We start from the raw sequence: 25,641 nt of genomic DNA, 5'->3' as shown, positions 1-25,641 counted from the left end.
TGTCAGGGGGAACACTTTCCTACCTAAAATATTGTGAGCAGAAATGTGTATCAGATGATTAGGTCAATTTTCTTGAGCTTGATAAAAACCGTTTAGTGGTGTCTGTTCATGCTAGAAATGCTCTTCTCTCCTTTGACAGTCATGTTATTTCACACTTATCAAATCATATGTCCATAACTGTGTCACCCAAATTCAACTGTAGCTGCTCTGATATAAGGCTCAAAATAGCAAATTAAAATTCTTAATGAGATAGTTTAGGTAAATGACACTTGATGCTTGGTTTGCTTCCTCCAGTGCTGTGGTTGAAACACTGAACATAAAGAAGGGTTTTGGGAGATGATTTGAGATTTTTGGAAGATTTTCTTGATTGTACCTCCATGACATGGGGAAGATCAGGTAGAGACAGGGGAAAAAAACAAACGGAGGAAACATGGAGTGAAGATGATGTTCATAAGGCAAGTTAGGAAGCAGGGAAACAAAATAACTTCAGTAATCAGATGAAAAGGTTGCAGTGAATGACAGCAGGAAACAGTAATAAGTGATTCAGATGTTTCATGCAGAGCAAAAAGATACTTCTTTTTGATATAATAACTTTTCTGTAAACTGTAACACGCAAATGTCGAAATATCAGTAAAAGAGATGTCTATTTATCTATGGAAACTTTGTATTTATTGCAAGTTTTTGTGCAACTTCTTTGATAAGATTACTTTGCCACTGTGTGTTGCTATTAAGACAAAGTCTGGTGACAAAGAACGAGGTTTAATGAGACTTAATGAAGTTTTTTAAAGTGTTTTTGTGGAGGGACACCTTTGCCTCCACAATAAGAGCTGCCCCATCACTGACACCACCTGTGAGAAAGAGTAAAAAGATTCTCAGAGAGCTGATAGCTAACAGACAATGTAAATTACTGTTTTAGTCTTAAGTTAAAAGGAAAATTCAACAAGCAAAGTGAGTGGCACTTTCTTAGTTAGATTTTAAAGATATTTATGACAGTGCCACTTAAGTCAGGATTTGCATTTTATTATTTTTCTGACCATTCTTGTCAGTTCTTTTATTACACTAATGCATGTATAAAATGCTGCTTTGTGATCCAAAACCAATTCACTATTTGCATTTTATTGCACATTCTAATGGCTATCTTATTTATCTGTATTTGTAGACAGGTCCTTTTTTGAACCTCTGCTGATTTAAAAGTTACACTAAATAAATTCCTTGAGTCTAAAATTCCCAGTCAACTTCAAAATACTCTCACAGTGTTCTTCCTGTCACTTAGCGCAATAATACTATTTTTCAGACTGTGAAAAGGGTTAGCAGGGCATCTCAGTTTTAAATTCATGTTACTGAATAGGATTTATGCTCATCACTTTGCTGCTACTGCTACAGTATTCAATCTGACAATCTGGTCACCTCACCTAATTTTGGATCACTGCAAGCAACGTGCAGGTCTTCATGTAAGTTAGTTATCAGCCTATACTTATCTGCTTTTTAACTTTGTTAGAGGTGTTTAGGGTGAGAAGAGCTCTGCTTGTATCTCTTTTGATGAGAGTGATTTGCTCTCATCAGGTTAGCTCAGCTGTAGGTGTCTACTACACTGTAGACATGTACATGTTGTCATCACCATCCTCAGAGTCTGCTAAAAAACCAAGGTGTCAAGAGTCTTGAGGCCATCAAAAAGCCTCACTGGACTGCCCAGCCCCTCAGCTGGATCAGGTGGTGCCCCAGCCCCACCTGCTCAGGTGGGCCCTCATCCATGCACTCTGCCCATGGACCAGGATTCCCATTTCAGCTCAGCCCAAGGCCATCACTCCCTGCCTGAGTGGTGCAGCAGTGGCCAGTTCCCAGCCCTGTCTCTGGATGTTCCTATGTTACAGCCTTTCTTCCAGCTCTGTCTGTGCTCTCGTCTCCTCCTGTTCCTGACCAAACTCTCTGGGTGGACCTTGAATTTGACTCACCACTCTGCCAGGACTGGGGCTGTTGTGGAGCCATTACCAGCACCCAGCTCTGCTCATTCTGCTCAGTTGCTGGAAGACATTGGTCTGTCAGTAAAGCCACTGTCAGTGCTGGGGTCACTCACAGTTCTGTTGGAATCACCTTCATGGGTGAAGTGTTCATCCAAGTTAGAAAGCTGAACTTGTCTCTCCAGTATCTCTACTGTATCCTCATTTTGTTTTTAAGATCAAATATCTATCTACAAGGTGCTATTCCTTATGAAAGTCCCACAGTGTTCATCCATAGGGTGTTAAAAATTTCCTCCTCTCAAGTACATGTAAAACCCACATATTTCACTGACATGGCCAGAAAATAGAGAGGTTTGCCTTCCTTGTTCATATATGTTACTTCTGCATACTTTTTTTTAAATGAGTCTTACTTATCCCTAATGATCATTCAATGATCTTTGAAATATAGTCACTAAACTACAGTACATCTACATCAACACTGCCTATGAGATGCTGTATCTGCTCATATAAATGTACTGTTTCTTCTGTTCCAGTTGTAGAAAATAAGAACAAAATCTCATTCCAGGTATTTCAAGTGAAGTTTCTTTTTGTCATCTAATTCATCCCCCTGCCACTGCACAATTGTTCTCCACAATGTATTTTCTAAGAGCTCTCTTGATGTATGGTGTCTTCAGTTGTAACTTTTGTGCTGCTATCATTCATTTCCTTTATTGCAGAAGACAAAGACATTTTATTGGCATGCTCCTTTCACTTAGTGTTTTATCTACTAACTTTTTCAAATACAATCCTTTACAAACTTTTTTCTGAAGTTTAAGTAAGGATTTTGGTGCAGATGACTGTCTCACAGTTAATTTTTGATGTTTGCCCCATCCCTCAACTACCTGTTGCATTGTCTATTCTAAATTCCATTTCTACACCTTTTGTAGAGTTGTGGTGCACTGAAGTGAATGTTAAAATCCCTGTGAATTCTACTGATGATTTAATCTGTTTGCCTTCCGTTCAACAAAGTATTTTTACATTAGCTTAAGAATACAAATAATAACCCCATGCTTAAATTTAGCAAAGTACAATGTATTCTATGACTGAAGCTGCTGTGTGCTTAACTAATTGTTTAAGCAAGGATCTATATATGCTGCTCAACTTCCATCAAATCTCCTACTTCAAAACTATTTGATGAAAATAATGAGTAAATTATTTTTTTGGCCATCTGTGCTCTTGCTTAATAAAATAGTTAATAAAAACTTTTATTTCTTTGCAACACTCATATATATTAATGGATATAGTGTGAAGAATTTATTTAATATTGTCTCAAGGTCTGTAGGAAGAAGCAACCTGAATCAAGTTTTACCAAGTCGAACTGTCCTGTTCACTGGACAGCTGTACCTTGTAGAAAAATCAGTGTTCAGTATTCACATCTTACCTCCCTGAAGATTAAACTCATGTCTGAGTAGCAACATCCTCTACCTCCAAACATAAATTCCTCAGTTACTCAGAATCTCAGTGGTAATATCTTGTTGCCTTTTCTTCTTCTGGCATATACATGTATATGTATACATGGCATACTACTCAATATATCCAGGTAAATCCAGGTGGTTTTGAGCTATGTGATGTGTGGACCTGGGTGCAGCATTTGAACAAAGCCCTTTCCAGCTCTTGGGCCTCCTGGAGAGATTCATAAGCATAGGATAGTCCTACACAATGCCAGAGTGCTCAGCTGAGATGTAATCAGCTATGGAGTGAGTTCATCTCAAATTAGAAGAATGCAGCAACGGACCTCAGGAACTCCAGTCATTGTCCCTAATTCTCTGTGCTGTATTTTCTTACAGATTTTTGTGTAAAAAAGACAAAAATGCTAGAACTTCAGGCAGTGTTTGATATCTCTCCTAAAACTGACTTAAAATTTCTACCCAATCATTTTCATGGGTCACAAAGGGCAAGGGGTTTTGATGACATGAGTGGCAAAAGGAATACTGGTGGGGTATTTTCCCTCCAGTTTCTGGAGCACAGTTGAAGGAGGGTAGGTAGACCACTGCTGTTGAATACAGGTGGTAGAGACCATGTTTGTTCCCTTTGGCTTGATCTTTTATCGTTAACTAACTATATAATTCAATGTAATAATTTTAACTAGTCTCAAAGTATCTTTTGAAGAGGGCACTTATCTCATAAAGTTAAGCCAACACCTACTATTATTTCTTGTGGCACTGTGAGGTCCAAGATATGTTAAGCAAGACAATTGCAAAGACAAGTTAAAGAAAGCTTTATCCTTGAGCATGAAATTCTACAACTTTTTATTGGTCTAAGAGTATGTTGCCATATATTATGGTTTCCTCTAAGGGCTCTAACCCCTTTTTTAAGAAGTGATATAAATAAATAGAATATAAAACTGTTTGCATTCTGAAGTAATTCAGTTACACATTGTACTTTCTCAAAACTACTGAAAATGCTTTCGGCACTACGTGCCAGATATAAATTTTATATATGCCTTCCATCCTCACTGCAGTTAGAGTGATGACAGGATATTTGTGAAATAGAAACATCTGCATACTGGTAGTTGTTTTTGGACTATTGAATCTTACATTAATTTTTAATTCATAGTTCTGCAAACTCGGCCTCCATCTCTCAATTTTAGGTGGTTTATTTGTCAAAGTACTCCTTAAAAATACATGACAATACTAATGGCAACGGGAAAGACGAGGAAATGTTTTTCTATTTTATTCACTACCATGGCCCCTTCTAAGAATTTTTATGGTATTCTTCACAAGGCAAATAACCTTACACAAATTCCTCATCCATTGCAATGGAAAAGAAAATTGATTACATGAATGATTTTCAGCTGTAAACCAGGTTTGGTTTAGCATTCAGCAGTGGTTTGCAGTAATCCTTCCTTCATACTATAGTGCACCGCACACTGACAGATGTTCACCTCAGTTTCATGTTGTGATTAATTAAAGCACAATTTCTCTTACATTTCCAAAGAAGTCTCTAACTAGCTGTCATTCACCCTGAACATGTCCAAGCTTAAACTCTTTCTTAAACTCTTTACTGATACCCAGTGGGAATTCCTAACTGAGGGCTTGGCATTTAGACTCTGTAGACATAAAAAGGAACCTGAAATTCAGTTAGGATTAGAGGATAGGAAATCTTCCAACCAAAGTGCATTCAAATGGTAGTCAAGCCAGGCAGATAGACCTGCTGAACAATTTACCTGTCATCCAGATCTTCACCCTCACCTTGACAGCTTTGCCTGTCCTGCTGAATCTTATAGGTCTGTCTAGTTTTAACTTCAGAACTTTGGATCACTACTCACCTATCAAACATAAAAAGACCAAAAAGTTAAGTATAAAAAAGGTTATCTGCTTTCACAACTAGCTCCCCAAAACCAGATCAAAACTTACAAGGAGGAATAAGATGGCCATGTACAGACATATTACACAGCTGTGCAGATGTGCAAGAATGCACACAGTTTAAGCCTTCCTAAACGTTCTCCTCTACATCCCTGAGACACAATGTGTCCTCACACACCTTTTGCAAGTATGTAGCAACTGAAATACAAAACCTAACAATGCAGTGTGATAAGAATATATCTGAGGTCAATTGGTCCACAAAGAGAACAAATTGCTTGAAATTGGTTAGAAAAGACTGAGTATAATTATCATAGGAGCTGTTCTTGTGTGTCCAGGCAGAGACTGCATTGACAGGCTCAGCCCAGCTCTGAGGTTTACATGTTAATGAGGTAGAAACCCCTTTCTGACTCTTCCATGCTATGGTAATAACACAGATTTATCAAGCTTGACATGTAGGCATTGTCCTTGTAATCATTTGCCAACATCTTAGTTTGAAAAATACCCACTAATGGAATAACACTTTACAACAGTCAAATAATTTATACTTAATTTTCTTGATTAAGAGATAAAAATATATAACTTTTTCACATTTAAGCTGTGTTAAAGAGAGTGATGTTGATTTTTTCACATTTTCTGTCTTCCAAGTACAAACACTTCTCATGGATTAAATGCTTCAAAAGATATGTACTCGAAAATATTTTCTGAAATACAAGTGGCACTTTTACTTTTTTAAGTTCCACCTGCTAGTTGCTAAGCATTCAAATATACTTCTCAGAACTTAGTTCAGGGTTATTATTTTGGTTTGGCATGGTTCGGTTAATTTTTTTCAAAAATCAGTAGTCATCACTATTCAAAAGCACTGGTAGATATTTAACACTTCCTAACTGGAGACCTCAAATATTTTGGCATATAAAAGCAGGGAGAAAAGAGGCCTTTGATAATGATCAGGAGGTACAGGCTTTGTATAATCTACTTAGTATCATGTTCCCAAATCCAGTTAAAGCATTTCTCAGCACCTTTCCCTTGATTATTACAACGACTCTGTAAATACCAGCATGGTTTTCTAGGACAGACTTCTGTTGCCACAACACAGTCCTGGTGTTTGGAGCTACTTGGCATTCTTGAGATCACCAGAACTTCTAAATAACCCAACAGCTCCACTCAAGCAGAGAGCTGAATGAACTGAAGCATATGAGAAAACAACATGTATTCTTGTACAATGTTTTGCAATTCCCAGTTGCTTTTCTATCTACTGACTGATTATGTTTCCATTGACCATGAAACTGAACTGAGACATTTGTGTTCTGTACTTACTCGTGTGCTAAGATAAGCTTATTAATGCACTTTGCAAGATTTTCAGGATAAACCTCAAAACTGTCAAAGTATGATATCCAGTAGAATAAATTTAGTTGTAATAAAAACTGGTCATTTTTGCTAATTTTGATAAATTAAAATATCATAATTCAAATATTTCAAGTATCATATATAATTCATTTTTCATAATGGATTTAGTTTTATTATAATCCCTATTTACAGTCACATAATGTATTTTCTGCCACTAAAGAATGCATCAGATTACTAATCTTTTCCTTACTCAAAACTTAAAATTAGAGAATGAAAATCAAAATAATGTATGAGGTCCTAAAGTCTTCCTTCAAGGTTTAAAAATGACCATTGCAAATAGGACTCCAAATAAATTCTACATGCTTTCTGTATTTGTTTTGAAAAAAAGTCAGCTATATAAACCCTCAGTTTCAGCATGACTAATAGTTACATTTTTTTCTCTCCCTTATTTTCTTGATTCTACCTTTGGTCTTCTTATTCTGATCAGCTCTGTTAGGATAAAATCTTCCATATGATATTTAAGTTTTTTAGCAAATTTCAGACTTTAAGGCAAAACTTCTATCTCACAGCATAATTCAAGTCATCTTGTATTTTTCCTTATACTTGCACATAAGCTCATGCCTTCAACAGCATACATACCAATACTCCTCACTGATGAAACTGATTTCCTCTGGAAGATAAGTTTTGTTTAATCTCTGGCTTTCTTGTAATTTGCTTTTTGAAAACTGACCTGAATGTGCAAGAGCTACAGTTGTTTCTGAATCATAAAGGTATGTGGTCCTAGAGCCTCTGGCTACAGCTGAAAATTTGTTTTAATAACAATTGCACTGTTTTTCAGAGTCAAAAAATCATTTTCAACTAAAAATACTACAAGCAATCCACCATTCAGTATTTATAAAGCTATCAGTATCATCCTCTATGGGTGAAAGTAATCACTTTGAACTTTTATATAACATTTATGCATCAAAATTATGTTTGAGTATTACACATAATCAGGCAATAGAGAAATCAGACGATAAAACTATTACATAGAGCACCTGATGCAGATATATATATCTTTAAAAAGAATTGTTTTAGCTTCTAATTTAGGTATGCTGCATAAAACAGAGAGGGATATGCTACAGCACAGCAAATTCCATTTTTATATCAATGCCTTAAAATCCACAGTCTACATACAACAGATAGGAATTGCATTTTTCTGCAAAGCAGCTTAACCATGTCTGAGACAAAAAGGTAACAGCTGATCAAGAGCAAACAGCAGTGTAGTTGCAACAAATTCCCATTGCTAGACTGAAGTTTGGGATAATTTGAGAGATGAAGAAGTACATGAAAGTGCCTCCATGACCAGCTGTGGGATAAAGTGGACTTGGACCCTGATGGAACTAAAGGATTTGCAGTTCTAAGACACCGTGGTCACGAATAACTAATGAGTCCTAATTTTAATGTTTCCCAGAGCATTCTAGAACTAGAGAAAAGTGCATTCAAAAGAAATTCCAGAGTTTTGAGACACCATTTTCAGAGATGTCCTGGGGTGACTGTATGATACTGTATTCCCTATCGTCTACCCTATGCCAGACATGAACCCTGTGCCTTTCTGTACCTTAAAGTTAGAGGGGGAAGAGCCAGTGGAATTCGTTTGGCGCTGTGTTCAAAACACAGATAAGCTTGCTGCTTCTCCTGCCCGGCACCTCCACTTCTGCAGCAGGGAAGAGAGTTACGTTCCTTTTGCTTTTTAGCTTGTTTCTTGTTCATTAGCTAAAGTATGGAGCCCTGGGACTTTGGCTTCTTCTTCTCTTCTGGAACTGTTCAGAACACCAGAGGCCCTGGGAGGCCTTTCCACCGAGGCCTGGAGGGACCCACACCAAATCCCAGCTCTGGAGAGGAGAAAGCCACACCCACAAAGGACTGAAATCTACCCAGGTTCTCTCCATAGTGAGAGGTTTCATTATTTAGCATTATCCTTTTTTTTCCCGTGCCTGTGTGCACTTTTGCTTGTTAAATAAATGGGGTTTTTTTCACTTTCCTCTGAGGAAAATTCTTTCTGAACTTGGGTGGTGGAGGGATGGCTGTAACCTGCCTTCTATCAGAGAACGTTCATTTTGGACATTCCTCTGAATTTGTCTCAAACTGGGACAAGAGAATAAGTAATTCTTCACTCAGGTAGATTTATTTACTCATACCTTCTTGCCTAATATTTCGGTCTTATGCTTTTGTAGTGCTAAGTCAAAATCTCATGAAACCATTTATACTTTATTAATCCCTCTCTCTAATTAACTTTGTGCTTATGTATCATGGTACAGTTTTAGCAGCTCCACTAAATGATTAATTAATTCTTCCCATGCTGGCTTTTGGAAGATAATAAAGTATTTAGAGCTTGGCATTGGGTAGGGATGGGAGGGGGAACTTTGTTTAAAAAAAAAAAATTGTGAATCAACTAAAACCTTCCAAAATTGCAATTCTGTGAAGAGCTAAAGTGAAGAATTCAAACTGGAATTATCAACAACACAGTAGATCAAGACACTGGTTTTAAGCTCAAACTATAAAGCTTTGCTGACTAAGTAGTTTTGCTTTTAAGGATATGAACTAATGCTAAGGTAATTACAGGCTTTTAGGAGTGAGATTCAGTCTCCATTTGTCACCAAACAGAACCATACAGAAAGATAAGACTTACAGAATGAAAAGCTGCCTGTAAAATATCCTACGACCTTGAAGAGAGCCCAGACAATATAATTAAGTTAATCTTGAAGATTCTATGGAGTCTTGAAGCCTCTACTCTTCTCACTGAGCTAGTGAGATGATTGAAATCTTGCTTCTATGATATAATAGCATTTAGAAATTAATGTCCAACAGACAGGTAACAGGTTGTACATGAAAAATTAGCACACACTTGGTAATGACAAAATTATCTTAAGGGTAACTAATATTTCTTAATACTAAAAGGGTCACCCTTTCTTTATTGCACTAGTGCTAATTCTAAGTGCTAAATTGTCATGATCTTTATTGAGGTTTTATGGTCTTGTTGACTTTTAATGTTGTGCGTGAACCATGATTTCTAACTTCCCCTTTGTACTTTGAATGCTAGAAACCTATTTTGCTTTAAAATATCAATCTTGAAGAGGACTGAGTGAGTCTCAGAAATGTTTGCCTTAGAGTCCCACAACCATGAGACCATAAAATTCTCCTGAATATGAGTGAACTGCATCTGAAGACTTATTTTCAATAAATTTGGGGGTAAAACTTTGAATAAATCTGAAAAAATGTCACAAGGTGTAGGGACTTATTCTATACTATTTCACCTAATTTGCATTGCTACTAGGAGGTTATTGAAAGAACTAAGATAAAAAACTATACATGAAATGTAGTCTCTTTCGTTTCAAAAAGCTTTCATACATATCCACCACAAAACTTCTGTACTAAGAACAACAAAACAAGTAACAAATTATAGAAAGCTGTTTGGTATTTTGCTGTGGGATTTTTAACACCTTACTTCTAGTTTTAGGAAACTATGGATGCCTTAAGAAAAGATACTTGAAAAATGCAATGTGTTATGCACCCTCTGATATTTTGAGACCACATAAAATTGTCTGAAAGCAATAGAAAGATCACTCTTTTTACTGAGATGTGAGCTTTTTTTCAGGCTGAGAACAGTTTCACTGATTATTGAGTAATTCTGGTTGTGCTCTCTGTCCAAAGTACTGATCAGTACTTAAATTTAGAAGCAACTACATGGTACAGAGTCCACATCATCCACAGATGCACACTGGCCTCCACCACAGTATTACCCAAGTGCACCTAGGCTTCAACCATTCACTGTTTTCTTCTACATTTACTTCTTTGGCATTTCATGGCAGGGTCTTTTATGGCATACTGGGAAGTCACCTTGCTCTTGACAGTCAAGTTTCCAGGGAATTTCTCTAATAAACAGATACTTTGCTTTATTTTCTAAGAGTAATAATATGATGTTAGAGGCTGTGGCACACAAAATACTCCATGTGGGCTGTGCATGCATTAACTACTTCCCTTGAAGAACATTGCCTAAGACAACATATGCCATTTAAATCTGATTTTAAAATTAGGATGAATCAGCGCTATGTTCTGAATGTAACATGCAAAATGCTGCAGGCTCAAATCCAACATTGAAGTAAAGATATTTTTGGAAGTGTAATGCTCTAGATATTGTTAAAGACTCATTTTTAATGGTATTTGGAATGATGAAATTAATTTCTGAAAGTTGCAGTGCATTTTTACCTAGTCTTTTATGTGGCTGTTGTTATTCCTATTTGTTTTGACTACTGCTAAATTTATAAGTAAATTAAAAATATTAGACAGTTGCTCTAACTCAGATACCTTTTTCTATTTAAGTGTTAGCTGTAGAGCACAGAGGAAAAATCCGTTAAAATTTTTCTTTTGTAAAATTTTTGTTTTTCTTTGTCACAACTGCATGACAAAATATCTGACAGCAAACGATTAAAGCTGAAGTTTAAATAGCACTGAGTTATCTACTTTAAATGCCTTTGCCTTTATATGATCACTGAAACCCGTCAACCTCTCCATGTTCACTAAAAACATTGCTAATTTAGGTCAGGATATTTTGAATTCAATAGAGCAGTATGTTACGGTTTCTATTTTTATATGAAGAAAAGTACTCTGACCTGATCACTGAAAGTCTGTGTGTATAATGTCACTGTCGAAGGACATTTACCATGGTCTTTCACTGGGGGAACACCCCTCTAAAACAAAAGCATTCCTGCATCAATTTTACTACAACTAAAGAAAAAGTTTATTCCTTCTAGCTAGAAATCTAAAATTTTTCTGACAATAGGAAAGTTTTACTCCTTTAAATGTTTATTCTTTCTGTTTTATCCTTTCTCATCTGTTATTTTCTGAGAAAAGATAGGAGGTTGGTGTGATAAGGTTTGACAAAAAAAAAATTATGTTCCTTTGAAAGAAAACAAAATGTTTCCTTGACAGCAGTGAAAATCACATGGTAGTATCTCTCCTTTGAAGATGTTGTGCAAAAGAAGAAAGTTGTGGATCAAGCTTCTATTAAATTTACCTTCCTTTGTACTGTTAAGCAACGAAAGCAACTATAACTGTTGGCATTCTCAGGGTCAATGTGAGTCTTTACTAATCTGTAACAACATCTTCTAAGTCCTTTGTTCCCCACAGAGAAGGCAAATAAACCATAAACGGAAAAAGTTCCTCAGGGAAGCAAGCAAAAAGAATAAGTTAGGCAAAGGTATGGGTTCTGCAATGGGTCTACCATGTGTGACAAGCACATCCCACATCTTACATATGAAGCTACCATAGCATTTGTTCAGCTTATGGTAAAGAACACACTGAAAAATTTCCCCTCTTATTACCAAGAAAGTAATAAAAAAGAAGCTTATGAGGCTTTAAAGAATGAATGGCTTGAAATTTCTTGTTTATATTCAGAAAGTAGAAGCAATATTAAGAGAGATCTTTAAAATAGCAAGTACTTAGGAAAAACTCTTATACTTTCTAATTCAAAGAAAACAGAATTTTCATTTACTTTGTGGATGTCTGGATAATTATATTTTTTAGATGCACTAAGATAACCAAACAAGGAATGACAGGCATTTTCAAACAGAAGTGTTCTAGCACCACTCAACACACCCAAATCTCCCTTATATACAAATTAATGCATTTCTGTTTGCTAGAGACAACCACTAGATTCACCTACCCTCACACTGAGAACTTGACTGTAAAAAAACCATTTCAAGCTGGTTCTAGAGCTTTATAGAAGTTTTCCAGTTTCTGTTACTTAACTCCAACTACTGTGTTTTTCCTCTCAGTACAATATTGTGCTCACAAGCCAGTATTTTAAGCATATGAATTCATTTTACAGTTTTTAACTATTAACACTGAATGTGATATTACAAAAAATTAAGCTAAGAATGGCACCATAAATAATACAAGCCCTCTTAATTTATAAGGTAACTCTTACTACCTCTTAAGGCATACATAGCATTGGGCTTTTGAGAGGCAAGGAAAAGTGAAAGGTGTTCCTCATATTTAATTGCTTCAGAAACAGGTCTTATTTTAACTCAATTTCACAAGAAAGGTTGCACTTATCCAAACCAGAAGTCATTACAAAATGACCCTTCTGAGCAGATTTTTCATGCTTTGTCCTCTCTTTATTATGACTCTAATGCCTTTAGTCAAACTAAATCTGGAGGAACCGCTTAAAAGCCCCAAAACACTATTTTGTAAATTTATCCTACAAATCCAGTCTGAAAACTGCAAACCAAAATATTTCTCTCTCATTCACTTTTTGTTTGTTTTTAACCTTTAACAGCTGAAAAGGTAGAAAGAGGCTAAATTCGTGACTAGGAAGAGCCTATAACCCCTAGCCATAGAACAAAATATGTCTACTCAAAATATGTCCACTGTTGGATGCTGGAGAACATTGCAACAGCCAGGAATCAGAGTAGCTATGAATTCTGTGATATTACAGAAAAAATCCCTAGTTGGTGAATTTGACTGAAATCATTTCAGTAGTTGAGGAAGATCACAACATTCAAGAAACTCAGTATAAACACTAATTGAAATGTATCTTATTTGTTAAGTAAGGCAAAGTGGGAAATTTCTATATAAAGCTTTCCAGTGAATTTCTAGTGTCTTTAAAAGTCATTATATTTGTGTGATAAGCTAATTTGGCTATGCAGTCTAGTCTGCTTCAATTGAACCTGCAATAGGAAACCTCCTTTTCTTTTGTTTATTGAATGACATATTCCACTGAATAACTAAATTAATTTTGAAATAGAAAAGGTGAAGTGTTGCTAGTAAAGTCACTCTAGCATTTACCAGAAACATTAGTATATTTTTATTAGTAGTACCAAAATACTGTGAAGATAATGATTTCTTTATAATGCAGACTGTATTGCATTATATTTCCCAATGTTTATTACACAGCATTACAATATATTTCCTCCTTATCAAATCAAAATTTTGCACACAATCCATGCAATCTGAAAGATGCAGTTTCATTCAACTATAGATTTGCTCTGTATCTGATTAATTCTCCCCTTATAATTAAGTTGTCATAGCAATGCATTTTTAATAGTATTGATAGTATGTCAGTAATATTCTGGAGACAGTGCTCTTGGTAGTTTTTTAGTACTCAGCTATGCTAAATGATAATGTTAGCAAATACAAAAGTACTGGTCAACTTGCTCAAGCAGAAGAACATGGGATCAGACTTAAAACAGGCCAAAGCATCATCTGACATACACCACAGAAAGCAACACAAAATTTTGGGTGGCTCAGCTCAAGAAAGTAAAGGCATCTGTTTTATTTTCAATATAAATGCTTAATGATTAAAAAAATTACTTAATGCTTTAAAAAAACTAGGTAACTACACCTTACTAGGAAGAAAAAAAATGTAGTGTTTTTTTTCTAAAGGTGTTGGTTTTATATATTGGTACTTCTATAGTATACCAGGCAGCTGTGGAAAAAATATTGATAATGGGAAATCACTGTACTTTTTGGACAGTTTTAGCATGTCTTCCTCTCTGTATTTTTAACAGCTAAATTAATACAAATATTTATAAGGGTTCAAAATAACAGGAAATCATCCTTTAAGGACTAGGACTATATGTCTTGGCTGTTTCCAAGTTGGACTCAATGATCCTTGTGGGTCCCTTCCAACTCAGCTTATTCTGTACTTCTGTGATTCTGTGAAGTATCAGCATGCACAAATCTGTGAGAGTGGAAGAAAATTGCCTAATATTTCATTCTATTTTTTTTTAAATTCAGAATGTGAAGAATTATGTGCATTATTTTCTAGCATCAGGTAAAATGTGAGTCAAAGTGACATGAAGAAAAAATGGTGTTAGCTTATTTCTGTGGCTGAGAAAGAGGAGGAAAATAGAAAAAAAAGAGAGATTATTTTCCTCATGATGCTCTAGAAAGCACAAGGTTGAAATTCTGAAGACTTGTTTGAGAAGATCATTGCATAGCACACATCCTCTAAATGCTCCTTCAAAGGACTGATGAAGGGGAAAGTACATTGTGAATGCAATAACTGACCTAACTAATATAACTTAATGAAGATGTGTATTGATTTGGTTATGAGGAACTCTTAGCCTCTAAATATACAAATGCAAAATGGTAATTGTTCACTCTGAAGTTTCTGACCTTCCCTGAATGATGTGAGAAACATGCCTGCTTAAGTCAGACTAGAATCTTGCAAGCAAGGGAAAGATGTGCAACTACCAAGAATTTAACATACACTACATTTACCTGTTTCATATATATAACCTAAGAGTCAAAAATTAAACCAAAAAAAGGGGGTTTGGACTGAAGCACAGTGCAAATCTAACAATGGCAAAGATGAAGCTACTAAGGGAACTGTGGGGTGATGGAGTTAAAAAGGGACCAAATAGCTAAGCAGAATTTTGCTTCCCTCACAATTCTTGGTATATGCATTTTTCCTGAGGATCAAAACTAATCCGAAACTTTGAGTGTCTATAAAAAAATAGTGAAATATGCAAGCTGTAGCTGACATGCAAACTGAGGCTTCCCAGAAAATAAATATAGTAAGAAATCTGATGATATATGCATTAATAAGTGCATATACACAATATATGTACCTTTACCTTGTACTTGAATCAATAAATACATAAATCATATTTTCCTGGGTTGCAAGCTTTCACTTCTAAGCTGTTGTTGCTTTGTTCTTCAAAAAGTGCATCTTTGAAATTAATAGAAATTACATGTTTAACGAAAGAATGAGCAGTCTAGTTGGACAATTGGATTCTTCTTAGAAGGGCCCATTACCAGAGAAGTGTAGAAGATGCTGAACATGGCTGAGGGTTTTCATCCCACACTGTCATGGTTTCTTTCACTGAGCCTCAGGTCGAGTGGGAGGCAGAGCTGCTCTATTAATCTGCAGGTAGAATGTTTTTACAGAATTCCAAAATAGCTGTAGTTAACCTAGTTAACTATGCAGCACAGATCAAGAATAACCCAAGTCTTTTCTGGTCTAAAAGATCATTTACAATACACAAAAAGAGAAAACTATTCCTTGGTGACATTTTTTTCCAGAGTTTTCATATTTTTTGATAAGGAATATCTCTTCAAGACTCTCCTTAAGATTATTAAGTATCTTCTTCTGACAGGAGGAAGCACTGCTGGGACAGCTGACTCCAACTGACCCAACGCATATCCTAGACCAAATGGCTTCATGCTCAGCACAGAAAGCTGCAGAAACAAGAAGGAAGGGGTGATATTCAAAGTGATGACATTTGTTTTCCCAAGTCACCACTATGTGTGATGGAGCCCAGCTTTCCTGGAAATGGCTGAACACCTGCCTGCTAATGGGAAATAATGAATGAATTCCTTGTTTTGCTTTGCTGACACATGTGGCTTTTTCTTTATCTATTAAACTGTTTTTATCTCAACCCATGAGTATTCTCACCTTCTCACTTCTACCCTTCTGATTCTCTTTTCCATCCCACCATGTTAAAGTGGCTCTGTCAGGCTGTTTCTATCTGGAATTAAACCACCACAACCTTCTGTACAAAAGCCAGCCCACTGTTATGAAAATGTTATTGCCAGGTCCTGAGTGGGCTTTCTCATATGAACGCCTTGGAGAAAGGAAGACTTGCACTCTATATTGCTGTTGCTCATCAAGTAAATACAATAGACTAACCCCTCATTGTTGGTCCCATTCATTTCCCATCACATTCCCCTTCACTGAATAGCAAAGATGACTCTTTCCTCAGACAAGGGATATATCACCTTGTAAAGGTGTATGTTTGAGAAAAACAGCTTCTCTGACTGTGAGAAGCTCTGCCTACTTCTCTCATTGTGATGCAGAATAATTTCATCCAACACCAGATACAAAATGCTCCTAGATCTGATTGCTTTGTTCTTCCTTATGATTATTTATTCCTTATGATTTATTTATTATTTATTAGAGCAAGACATAGAGGCACGGTAGTGGTAAATAAATATTATATGTAATATTTTCCCTTTTCCTAGTTTAAAGTCCAAGACAGGTAGAGAGTCAGCCTACAGATGACCAAGAAGACAAAGTTTCCAAATACTTTAACTTTGCATACTAAATATTAAACAAGTCCTTTCCCAAAACACTTAAATAAAAAATTTCTAAGGCAAAGCTTGTCTTGGATCATCTTTTTGAAGCTGTAACACAAGTCATCACTTTCAATGTCAACTGAGATGGGACTAATGTGTGTTTAACTTCATTCAGCACAGAGATTTTTATAGAAAGGGAAATATGCTTTGGTTAATGTGGAAGGTGCTACCAGAAACAGTGAGCTGTTAGTTAAAAAAGAGCAAATCAGTGAGAAATGCTTTTTTCCTTGGCCTACAAAGTAGAATTATGTCATTCATAAAAAGCATGAAACGGGACTCTCTAATACTATATTCATTCATTGGATAATTATGACTGACTCAGTGATTCTTCTATGTTTTGCTATCTGAATAATAAAAATGGCCAGGCTGACATCATACTTGCGCTGTTATTCAGCAAACCATCCTATTACCTGTGCATTTTTAGGACAATGTAAGAGTCAGCCTTGACTACTTTATTCTGTTGCACCGACTCTCTCTCAGGAAGGTTTAAAAAAAGGACATTTTCAGATACCATAGATCTCAGAATTGCATTGATATTTAACATTAATGCATAATAACAAAATAACGTCAAACAGTGAAATGGCGAATAGGCATGCAATAGCAAAGAGAAAAGTTAAAGAGAAGGAAAACGGCTAGATATTTTAAACAATTTTTTTATTACTATAGCCCAAGGCTTCCTCCTGATTCTCTTCAAGCTGCAATAAAAATTATATTAAATATTCAAAATGTGAACAGGCAAGTTTACTTACTGTTTCCTGGATGCCAGCGCACTGCATTTAAATATGCATTGCAGTAATGGAAGAGAAATTCATGCCTAGATCGAGTAACTTTTCCTTGAAGTAAAGGTAGCAGATCATGTCCATCAATAATCCTGAGTAAGAAAGCATTTCAAAATCAGAAAAATAACTCAAACCTCACTTTCCTGAGAAGATATTATAACTCTGCACATCTGCTGCCTAAAAAACCCCAAATCTGAACAGCCACCTCCAATTGGTCAATTCAGAGAAAAACCTTCAGGTGCTCTTCCCTTCGATTTTTACATTAGCTAAGGAAACGATTTTACCTTTTGTCATTAGGAATAGTTGTTCTGTCAACTTTTTTTTTTTTTTCCCTTTAAATGAGAAAGTGAATGGACGTAAATGAATAAATTGCTACAACACAGTCCTTCACATTTACCTGCTTAAGTTTTTGGGAGTAGTCTGGCTGAAGTACCCTAAAACTAGAAAAAATATGCTGTTCTGTGCTAGCATCCTCAGAAGTTGTGGTAATATCTCTGTCCAACATATTATGCATATCAGAATTTAAGACAGAAGTGGTCATTTCAAATTTGAAAATTAACTGTTTAAATATGCATTTACCAACTACACACACACACATACACATAAATATGTATAAATTCACTAAATGCTGCTGGGCAACTTTGATCATGCTTTGAAGGAGTCAGTCAATTTACATAAAAACTGAGTTATAAAATAAGCAAGGCTTTTAACAGTTTCCCTAAATTAAACCTTTGAATTGCTGACATCAGCTGGCAGGGGGAGAAATCACAATCTGCATTTTTGACCTGGTATGGATTACAAATTTTTCAATAATTTTTACAGGAAATTACTTTTTGCTGATATACAGATCAGCAAGTAATTATTTCTTCAGCATTTTGAGCAACATCCCATTAAAATTTTTTGAAACTTACAAAAAGATTAAAAGGTCTGTGTTAATTTTCATTACCTTTACATACATGACCATTTCATTAGCATTATGTAAAACATTTTTTACTTTAGTTTAACTACTGCAAGACAGGTACTACTTTTTAAGTCACATGTGTTAATTAAATTCTTGTCAGCAACTGTATGCAACAATCCATTCAGAGTAGCACTTTTCTCAAAGGATGGGTAGGAAAACTTCCTGTAATTCCAAAAGCTACCTTGTCTGATAACTGCTTTCTGGGTTAATCCCTATCTGTGGGGGTCTGTTGAAAAGAGTCTTTCCCACTTTCAATTTTTCATGTTTTCTTGCCTGAGTAACAGACTCTTCTCTTGCAAGCTTGCTTATTAACAGATGCATATCTATTGAACACTTTCTGCTCTACAGCCTTCCCATTGATGGGGAAAAAGGCATCTCCAGAAAAATGTCTCCAGTACTCTAGTACCCCTACAACTGCTGGATTCAGAGGAATATACTAGACTTTTCTTTCCAACTACTAATTTCTTTTCTTCAACTAGGAGCATCTCTTCCATTCCTCTTTAAACTGCTCTCTCACAGTGACAGAACACTAATTATATTTATTTTTCTTATTTCTCAGGAAGAATTCAGTGGAGCTATAAGAATTCAGCTTCACGCTAGTCCATGACCTAAGATGAAGTAGTACTTGTGGCATCAGTCTACACAGAAGAATCACAGTGGAGTAACCTGCAAGTGGAAGTTATGCAAGTATATTTGGATTTCTATAAAAGAGATCAAAGGAAACATCAGTACTTAGTATTCACTCAAGCAATATGAAAACAAAATGCATAAGATCTGCCACATTAAGAACAATCAGAACTTCTGATATTCGACAGAATTACTGCTTGTAGAGCATCTCTCAGGACCAACCTGACTAATTTTTCATGTCTTAGACTTGTCCTGCCCTGCCCTTTCCTTCAAACATTCAATGAATAATCATTAGCAGAGTGACTGCTCACTGGTCTTCCCCATGTGGGATTCTTGATGCTTTGTGCTCAAAAGCTGTTTGTGAGTCACACATGTGTTCAAAGCATATGTATATCGACAGGTTTCTCCACTTACTGGATTTGGATAGCAACAGCATTTAGGAAGAGGCACCTTGCCACTGAGACTTTGTATCTCTCAAACAAGACAAAGCCTGGGGATATAGCAGTGTCAGGAAAGCATCTTTTGAATTGTAGAAGTCCAGTGGCTTTTCTTATCAGGCTGCAAAACTCTGTATGGGATCATTTTCACTAAGTTGGTACAGAGAAAAAAAAAAACCAAACCAAACCAAACCAAAAAAAACCCAAACAAAACTGTGAGAAAAGCCTAGCTGGCATTTTGATGTGTTTTGTTATATTAAGCAGGTCAAGGATGAGATCATGAAGTTTAAAGTAATTTACACTTATAGTTTCTTTTTCCAACACATCCACTCATGCAGAACAGAACCTTTTTTGATACATTCATTTTTGCCTTTAGTAAGTAATTCCAAGTTTGATTTGACAGTATGTTGCTCTGATGGTATTCTGTTATCTTTTTGGTGGTTGGTGCTTGTTCTGCAAGTTAGTCTGTATTTACATACAACGTTTCTGCAAAATACTATCAGTATTTCAATATGAAAAGAGACAACATAATATTGCAAGTATAAAACCTAGTTTCTTATTTACATTCTCACCTCTAACTTAATAGATATCACCAGAATGTACAAAACACTCATGACACTTTCTCTAAAACAGAGATGACTACAGAGCATACCTGTCAGAGGGCAACTGTGCATCTGCAAGTTTGACAATGGTAGCAAATATATCCATGTTACTCGTTGGCTCATCAATATAGACACCAGCCTGTACCACTCCAGGCCAACGGAGAAGACCTGGCACACGAATACCTCCTTCCCAGTTCGTTGATTTTCCACCTGAAAAATTAGTTTTGTTTGCTGAGAAATCAATTTCTTCTTAGATAATGCCACCCCGTAAGATTCAATTTCCAAATATTGAACATTTTGTCTAGCTAGAATCTCTACATGAGATGTATTAGCCTTGTTCTTAATTTTCTAGATTTTTGACCTACTGTAGTACTTTCTCACAGTAAATTTACTAATATGTATTAGAGAGAGCTTATAAGATGCATTTAAATTACACAAAAATAAGTAGTTGTAGGAGATTAAAAAGCACTTCACTGGAATCTTCACATAGAAATTGGTCTAGACAGTGTGCCCCACAGCCATGTGAACTACAACCAAAATACAGGAATCAAAAAAATATTGAGTTATACCTAGATATCTGAGGTATGGACCCAGAGAAAGTTCATGATTTTTTATTAAAAATGGTACTTAATGACTTTATATAGAAGAAAGTACTAATTTAAGTATATTACTGAATTCTCCAATTCAGTGCATTAGAAAGAAATTCCCTTCAGTGATGATAACTTTCAGGATGTTGTGAAGAACTTTTTGTCTTCTAAACCAACACAGTTGCATCAAATGCACTATCAATCGATTGCATTCAACACTGCATTGCAGTCATTTATTGTTTCTACAAGATCCATCACTGCACAGTCCTCCCAACATCTTTGCAGCAGGGCAATGGGTTTATTTTATGACAGCATGGTCACCATTACTTAATAAATAATTGACATGACTCTGTAGGGACAGGCATCACAAATGCTATTACCAAGGTCCCGCACAGTCCTGACTATGTAAAGCACTTCAGGGTGACCTTCGAAATTAATACATGACTTGAAAAAGAAACCTCTGTTAAACAGATGGGGTTTTGATGTGGTTAAGCACGGTCAGGGCCATTTACCAGTAAATTGAGATTGTTTTATACATTTGAAACTTCTGGAAAAAGAGGAATATGTGGGTTGGACTCCTTCCATTAAATGAATCAAATAGCAATTCATGGTTCAGCCAAAACTCCTATTGGCCTATTTTTTCCTGTATCTCCCTTTTCAAGTAAAAAAAAGAACAAAAGAAAAAATATTACAACAAAGTACTTCAACAGTTCTGTTTCCTCAGCATCTTAAACATCCAAAACACCTCATAGATGTCAATATCTTTGGTGTTCACCACAGCCCTTGTTGTAAATGCTGCCTATTTTACTGACTCCTTGATGATCTTTTCCATTTCAGCAAAGGGGGTTAAGAATCCACCTGGTTTTATACAGGTTTTTCACTGTTCGTAAAGGTAAATAGTAACTTCAAGACAGACAACTCTTTTGTGCATAAATTTACCTTTTCCTTTTCCTGTGACTGAAAGACCATTAGCTCATGATTCTTTGTTGTATCAGATTTTTGCTTAATTTTTTCATGGGCTTTATCAGAATTCATAATATTGAATAGTCAGGGACATACCTAGTCTGATGTCAGAAAACTTAGACTATCTAATATTCAACCTTATGTCAAGTGACAATACCTGTTTAAGTTTTTTTTTTGAAAACAGTGCCAAGATCTCAAGAGGACTGTCTGTCTTCTGGAACACTGTTAAAAGTATACTGTCATCACTGAGTTAAATGTAATTCCATTCTCATGATGAAGTGTGTGACTACCTATTCAAAAACTTAAGAATGAGATGCATGTACTATTTTTGTTTTCATTATTGTAAAATATTAGTTTCAAAACACAAGTCTAAAGAAAATGGAGATTTAAGTCCATAAACTGTTATTTGGTGAGACACAGAACACCTTTCACCTAGCAGAAGGAAGTTTTCAGCTAAAAGTGTGTTGATTAGTTGTTAATGTTGTTGGGTCAAGATCAGTGTAGATGTCACTAGAATGTGTACATCTTCTATAGAAAAGATGATTCTACCCCTGTACAAAAGTCATTAAGTTTTCAAAGTTTGTTGGGAATTAGATGTTACATAGCAGGAAAGATTAATATCCTGACTGAGCTATGGTGCATAGAAAATCCTGTTGAGCGGGAGTTGTTAAATCCAAATCAAAATTCAAGAAAAAACATAAGGCCATAAAATTACAGATATCCTCAAATTAACATACTTTCAGTGAACAGCTATGCCAGGGAGATGATTTAGTTCATGAGCCAGATCCTAATTCTCTGTACAAATGACAGCAGCTTTAGGGCTGAACAGCATCAACAGACAGACAACACCAAGAGTTGATCTATACCATAGGTAGCTTTAGGTATGATGTTCCTTTTATTTCTGTATGCCTGTCAGAACCTAGTAAGAGTGCTAGCTAGAGAGGATGTTTAAATAAAGTCTCCTTATACTGTTGTCTCCTTTCTAATCTGAAGACAGAAAAATTTCAAGGTAAGTGGTAAATCTGATTCCCACACATTGCAATTCTTAAAACCTAGATATTGTGTCGCTTTCACAGTGCTTAGGTTCACAGTACAATTTTCTTGAATAACGCAGAAGAGGTCAGAAAAGTTGCACATTACCCAAGCACAAAGGAGCACTCCACAAACTCTGATGCCCTGCTGTAAGGTAGAAGAAGCAAAATGGATTCCACAGCAGGGCTCTCTCCTCACTTACGTTCTTGAAGAAGTGACTGCTGTTTTCTTTTCAAAAGGCTAATTGGAGCATAATTTTTTTACATCTCTGGAGACTGGGAATAGCAGAGAATCAGGGCAGGAATTACAGGTCATTGCAGAAGACTATCTTCTATTATCTATGCTTACATGGCGTTCATTTTTATTAGAATTGTGTTAAGTGACTAGAGGTGCTTAATACTATTATATGATTAAAAATCCCTGGACATTTATCATCTTTAAAACTCTAGCTGTTAATTTTTGTTCAAGATATCTGCATTCCTTTTCCTTAAAGAAAAAAATCAAAGTTTTACTACTGATACTTGAAACATGTAGCAAACATCTAAATGACTAATAAAAAAAAAACCCCAACAAAATGTCATTATTTTGAAACAAAATCTCTTGATATTTAAGGATCTGGCTCATTAGTTTTGTATTTTGCTCAGACTTGACAACACAGGAACAGAGAAAAACTTGCAACCTAGTAGCCTGTATACCTTGCAGACTCTAGGCAACCTAGCTTTTTGTTATTTTTTTCACTTAAATTTGTGTAAAAATATTTTTTAAAAAGTGTAAAACACACCAGGCTGTATTTTCCTGCATAGCTATCTACACTTTCTGAGTAGTTGCACCTTTCAGTGTTATGTTCAACAATAGCCTACATCCACCTTTCCTGAAAAACCTGCAGGAGCAGGCAAAATGCAGACATAACTCTCTGCAGTCATCCACAACATGACATCAAATTTCCATTTTGACCTCATTTCAAATCTTAGCTAAAAGAATACATCTTTTTTTTTTCTCCCTCTGGTTTAAATTGACAGCTATTACCTAACTCTGGCAATAGAGGTTTTACAAAGGATGATATATAAAGGGGAACTCTGCAGTAAATCACTATTAACATTATGAATGATTAATGATGAAAACAATTTTAAGTAACTTTCTTAAATCACATGGATTAAAACCATACTACCCTTTCCTTCATATATTCTTTTAAAAACAAAGCTTCTAAACCCAATTTATTCTCTTGAATGATAGAAAAATACAAAGAAATTAATTATTCTACCCATCTGTATCAGATTTTATGCCACAAATATCAACAACCAAGATGGGTTACTATTGGTTACTTTATAAAATGGTCAAACAACAATTTATTTTCAATGGCAAATTTACTCTTTATTTTACTGATTTTTAACCTGTTTTACGTACTGTTTTTGTTAATTTTTTAATCTGAATTATTCTTGTACAGGTGAATGGAACAGACATGGCTCATTTGGCCATTTTTCATCTGACCTTTCTTCCAACCAAATGAAATGATCTCTGAGGATACCTTCTGTTTCAGTCAAAATAACAAGATGGGTTGATTATTTAAAAATCTGGATTACTTCAGAGAGAATATAAAAGTACAGTACACTTGAAAAGAAAGGGTCAACTACTGCTTTCTTTCAAGTCAAGAGTGAACTCCAACAAATATCACTAGATATGCCATAGCATGATTCCTGGGGCCGAAGTAATGGTCAGCCTGGTTTCTCTGTGGCTTACAGGAAGGAAAAGGTTTACTAGCAGCTCCAAGAAATGTTGCTGAACTAACTTATCACTGCAGTATATAAACTTGTATTACAGTAATAAATTTTAATAAAATATTGGGTAATTGATTCCTCCATTTCTTGTTTTGGTCTCACAGATCTGTAGCAGATTTAAAATATAAGGGTCTAAGTCCTTAGGAAACATTAATTATTATTTTTTATGGATATTAACAAATAACTATGATAATACCTATTTCTAAGGCACAAAGCACTTAAAATTGATGTTGTTCAGTTTGGCTTTATCAGTGTTTGGCTCCACTTCCATTACTTCCATTAACAGCAGAACTCACGGCCCAGCACGACAATAGCCAAGTGTCTGTACTGTGCTAAGTGCTTCACAAGTACAAAGACAGTGTTTCTAATGCAGGTCTGAGCTACAGCCAACATGTACATATCCAAAAGACAGTAAGAGATGTAAGGAGATTCAACAGAAAATCCCATATGTAACAAAATGGGATAGATGTCAACAAGTGATAGCGAGGGAGGACTTCTACTGTCTGCATATGTACCAGTGAAATACTACGGTGAGAAAAAGTGTAGAGAAAAGTTTTTACTGCCTTCATTGCTTACTGCTAGAAATTGTGTGTGTATATATATATATATATATATATATATATATTATAGCACACTGAAGCTAATTCAAGAAATTACTCACTAAGAAACTAAATAAAAAATACCACAAAATATTTAGATGCAAAATCTCATGGTACCAAAGAAGAATATAATGGTTTCCTTCAAATCAGTCACCTTATGCTGGTTGTTAATATAGAGGAAATTCTATTCATTTATTTATTCTACTCATCTTATTTGAAAGTAGAAATCTAAAGTATTTGGAGAAACTAAACTTATTTCTGCTCCTAAAAGAAAGCTATGGTGACTAGCTCAAATGGACATGCTTCAATGAGGCAGCTAGTGAAAAATACCTAACAAGAAGTCAGTGCAGGTATCCTGGAAATCATATATACAAGCGATACTTAATGTTTCATACTTTCAACATATTATGGAACTGAAAAAAAGCTGGAAAATTACATAGAAAGTTTTAAGAAGATACTTCAGTTACACCTAATACTTTCCATATTTCAATATAAAATTGTTAATATTAAT

General features: G+C 35.5%; 1 protein-coding gene across 8 annotated transcripts in view; it reads right to left on the bottom strand.

The window, feature by feature from the left end:
* The window catches only part of STS (steroid sulfatase), a 113,323-nt gene that overhangs the window by 14,651 nt on the left and 73,031 nt on the right, over nucleotides 1-25,641 (bottom strand). For all 8 annotated transcript variants that reach the window (XM_032100582.1, XM_032100586.1, XM_032100587.1 and 5 more), the window contains 2 exons: nucleotides 20,225-20,384; nucleotides 17,518-17,639 (listed from right to left, as the gene is read on the bottom strand). In XM_032100582.1, the coding sequence (XP_031956473.1) occupies nucleotides 17,518-17,639; nucleotides 20,225-20,384 (282 nt within the window). The remainder of the gene's footprint in view (nucleotides 1-17,517; nucleotides 17,640-20,224; nucleotides 20,385-25,641) is intronic.

The sequence above is a fragment of the Corvus moneduloides genome, chromosome 2 (assembly GCF_009650955.1).
Source record: "Corvus moneduloides isolate bCorMon1 chromosome 2, bCorMon1.pri, whole genome shotgun sequence".
In the NCBI taxonomy this organism is placed as follows: Eukaryota; Metazoa; Chordata; class Aves; order Passeriformes; family Corvidae; genus Corvus; species Corvus moneduloides.
The sequence above is the reverse complement of the archived record's forward strand: the minus strand, read 5'-3'. Positions and strand labels throughout refer to the sequence as shown.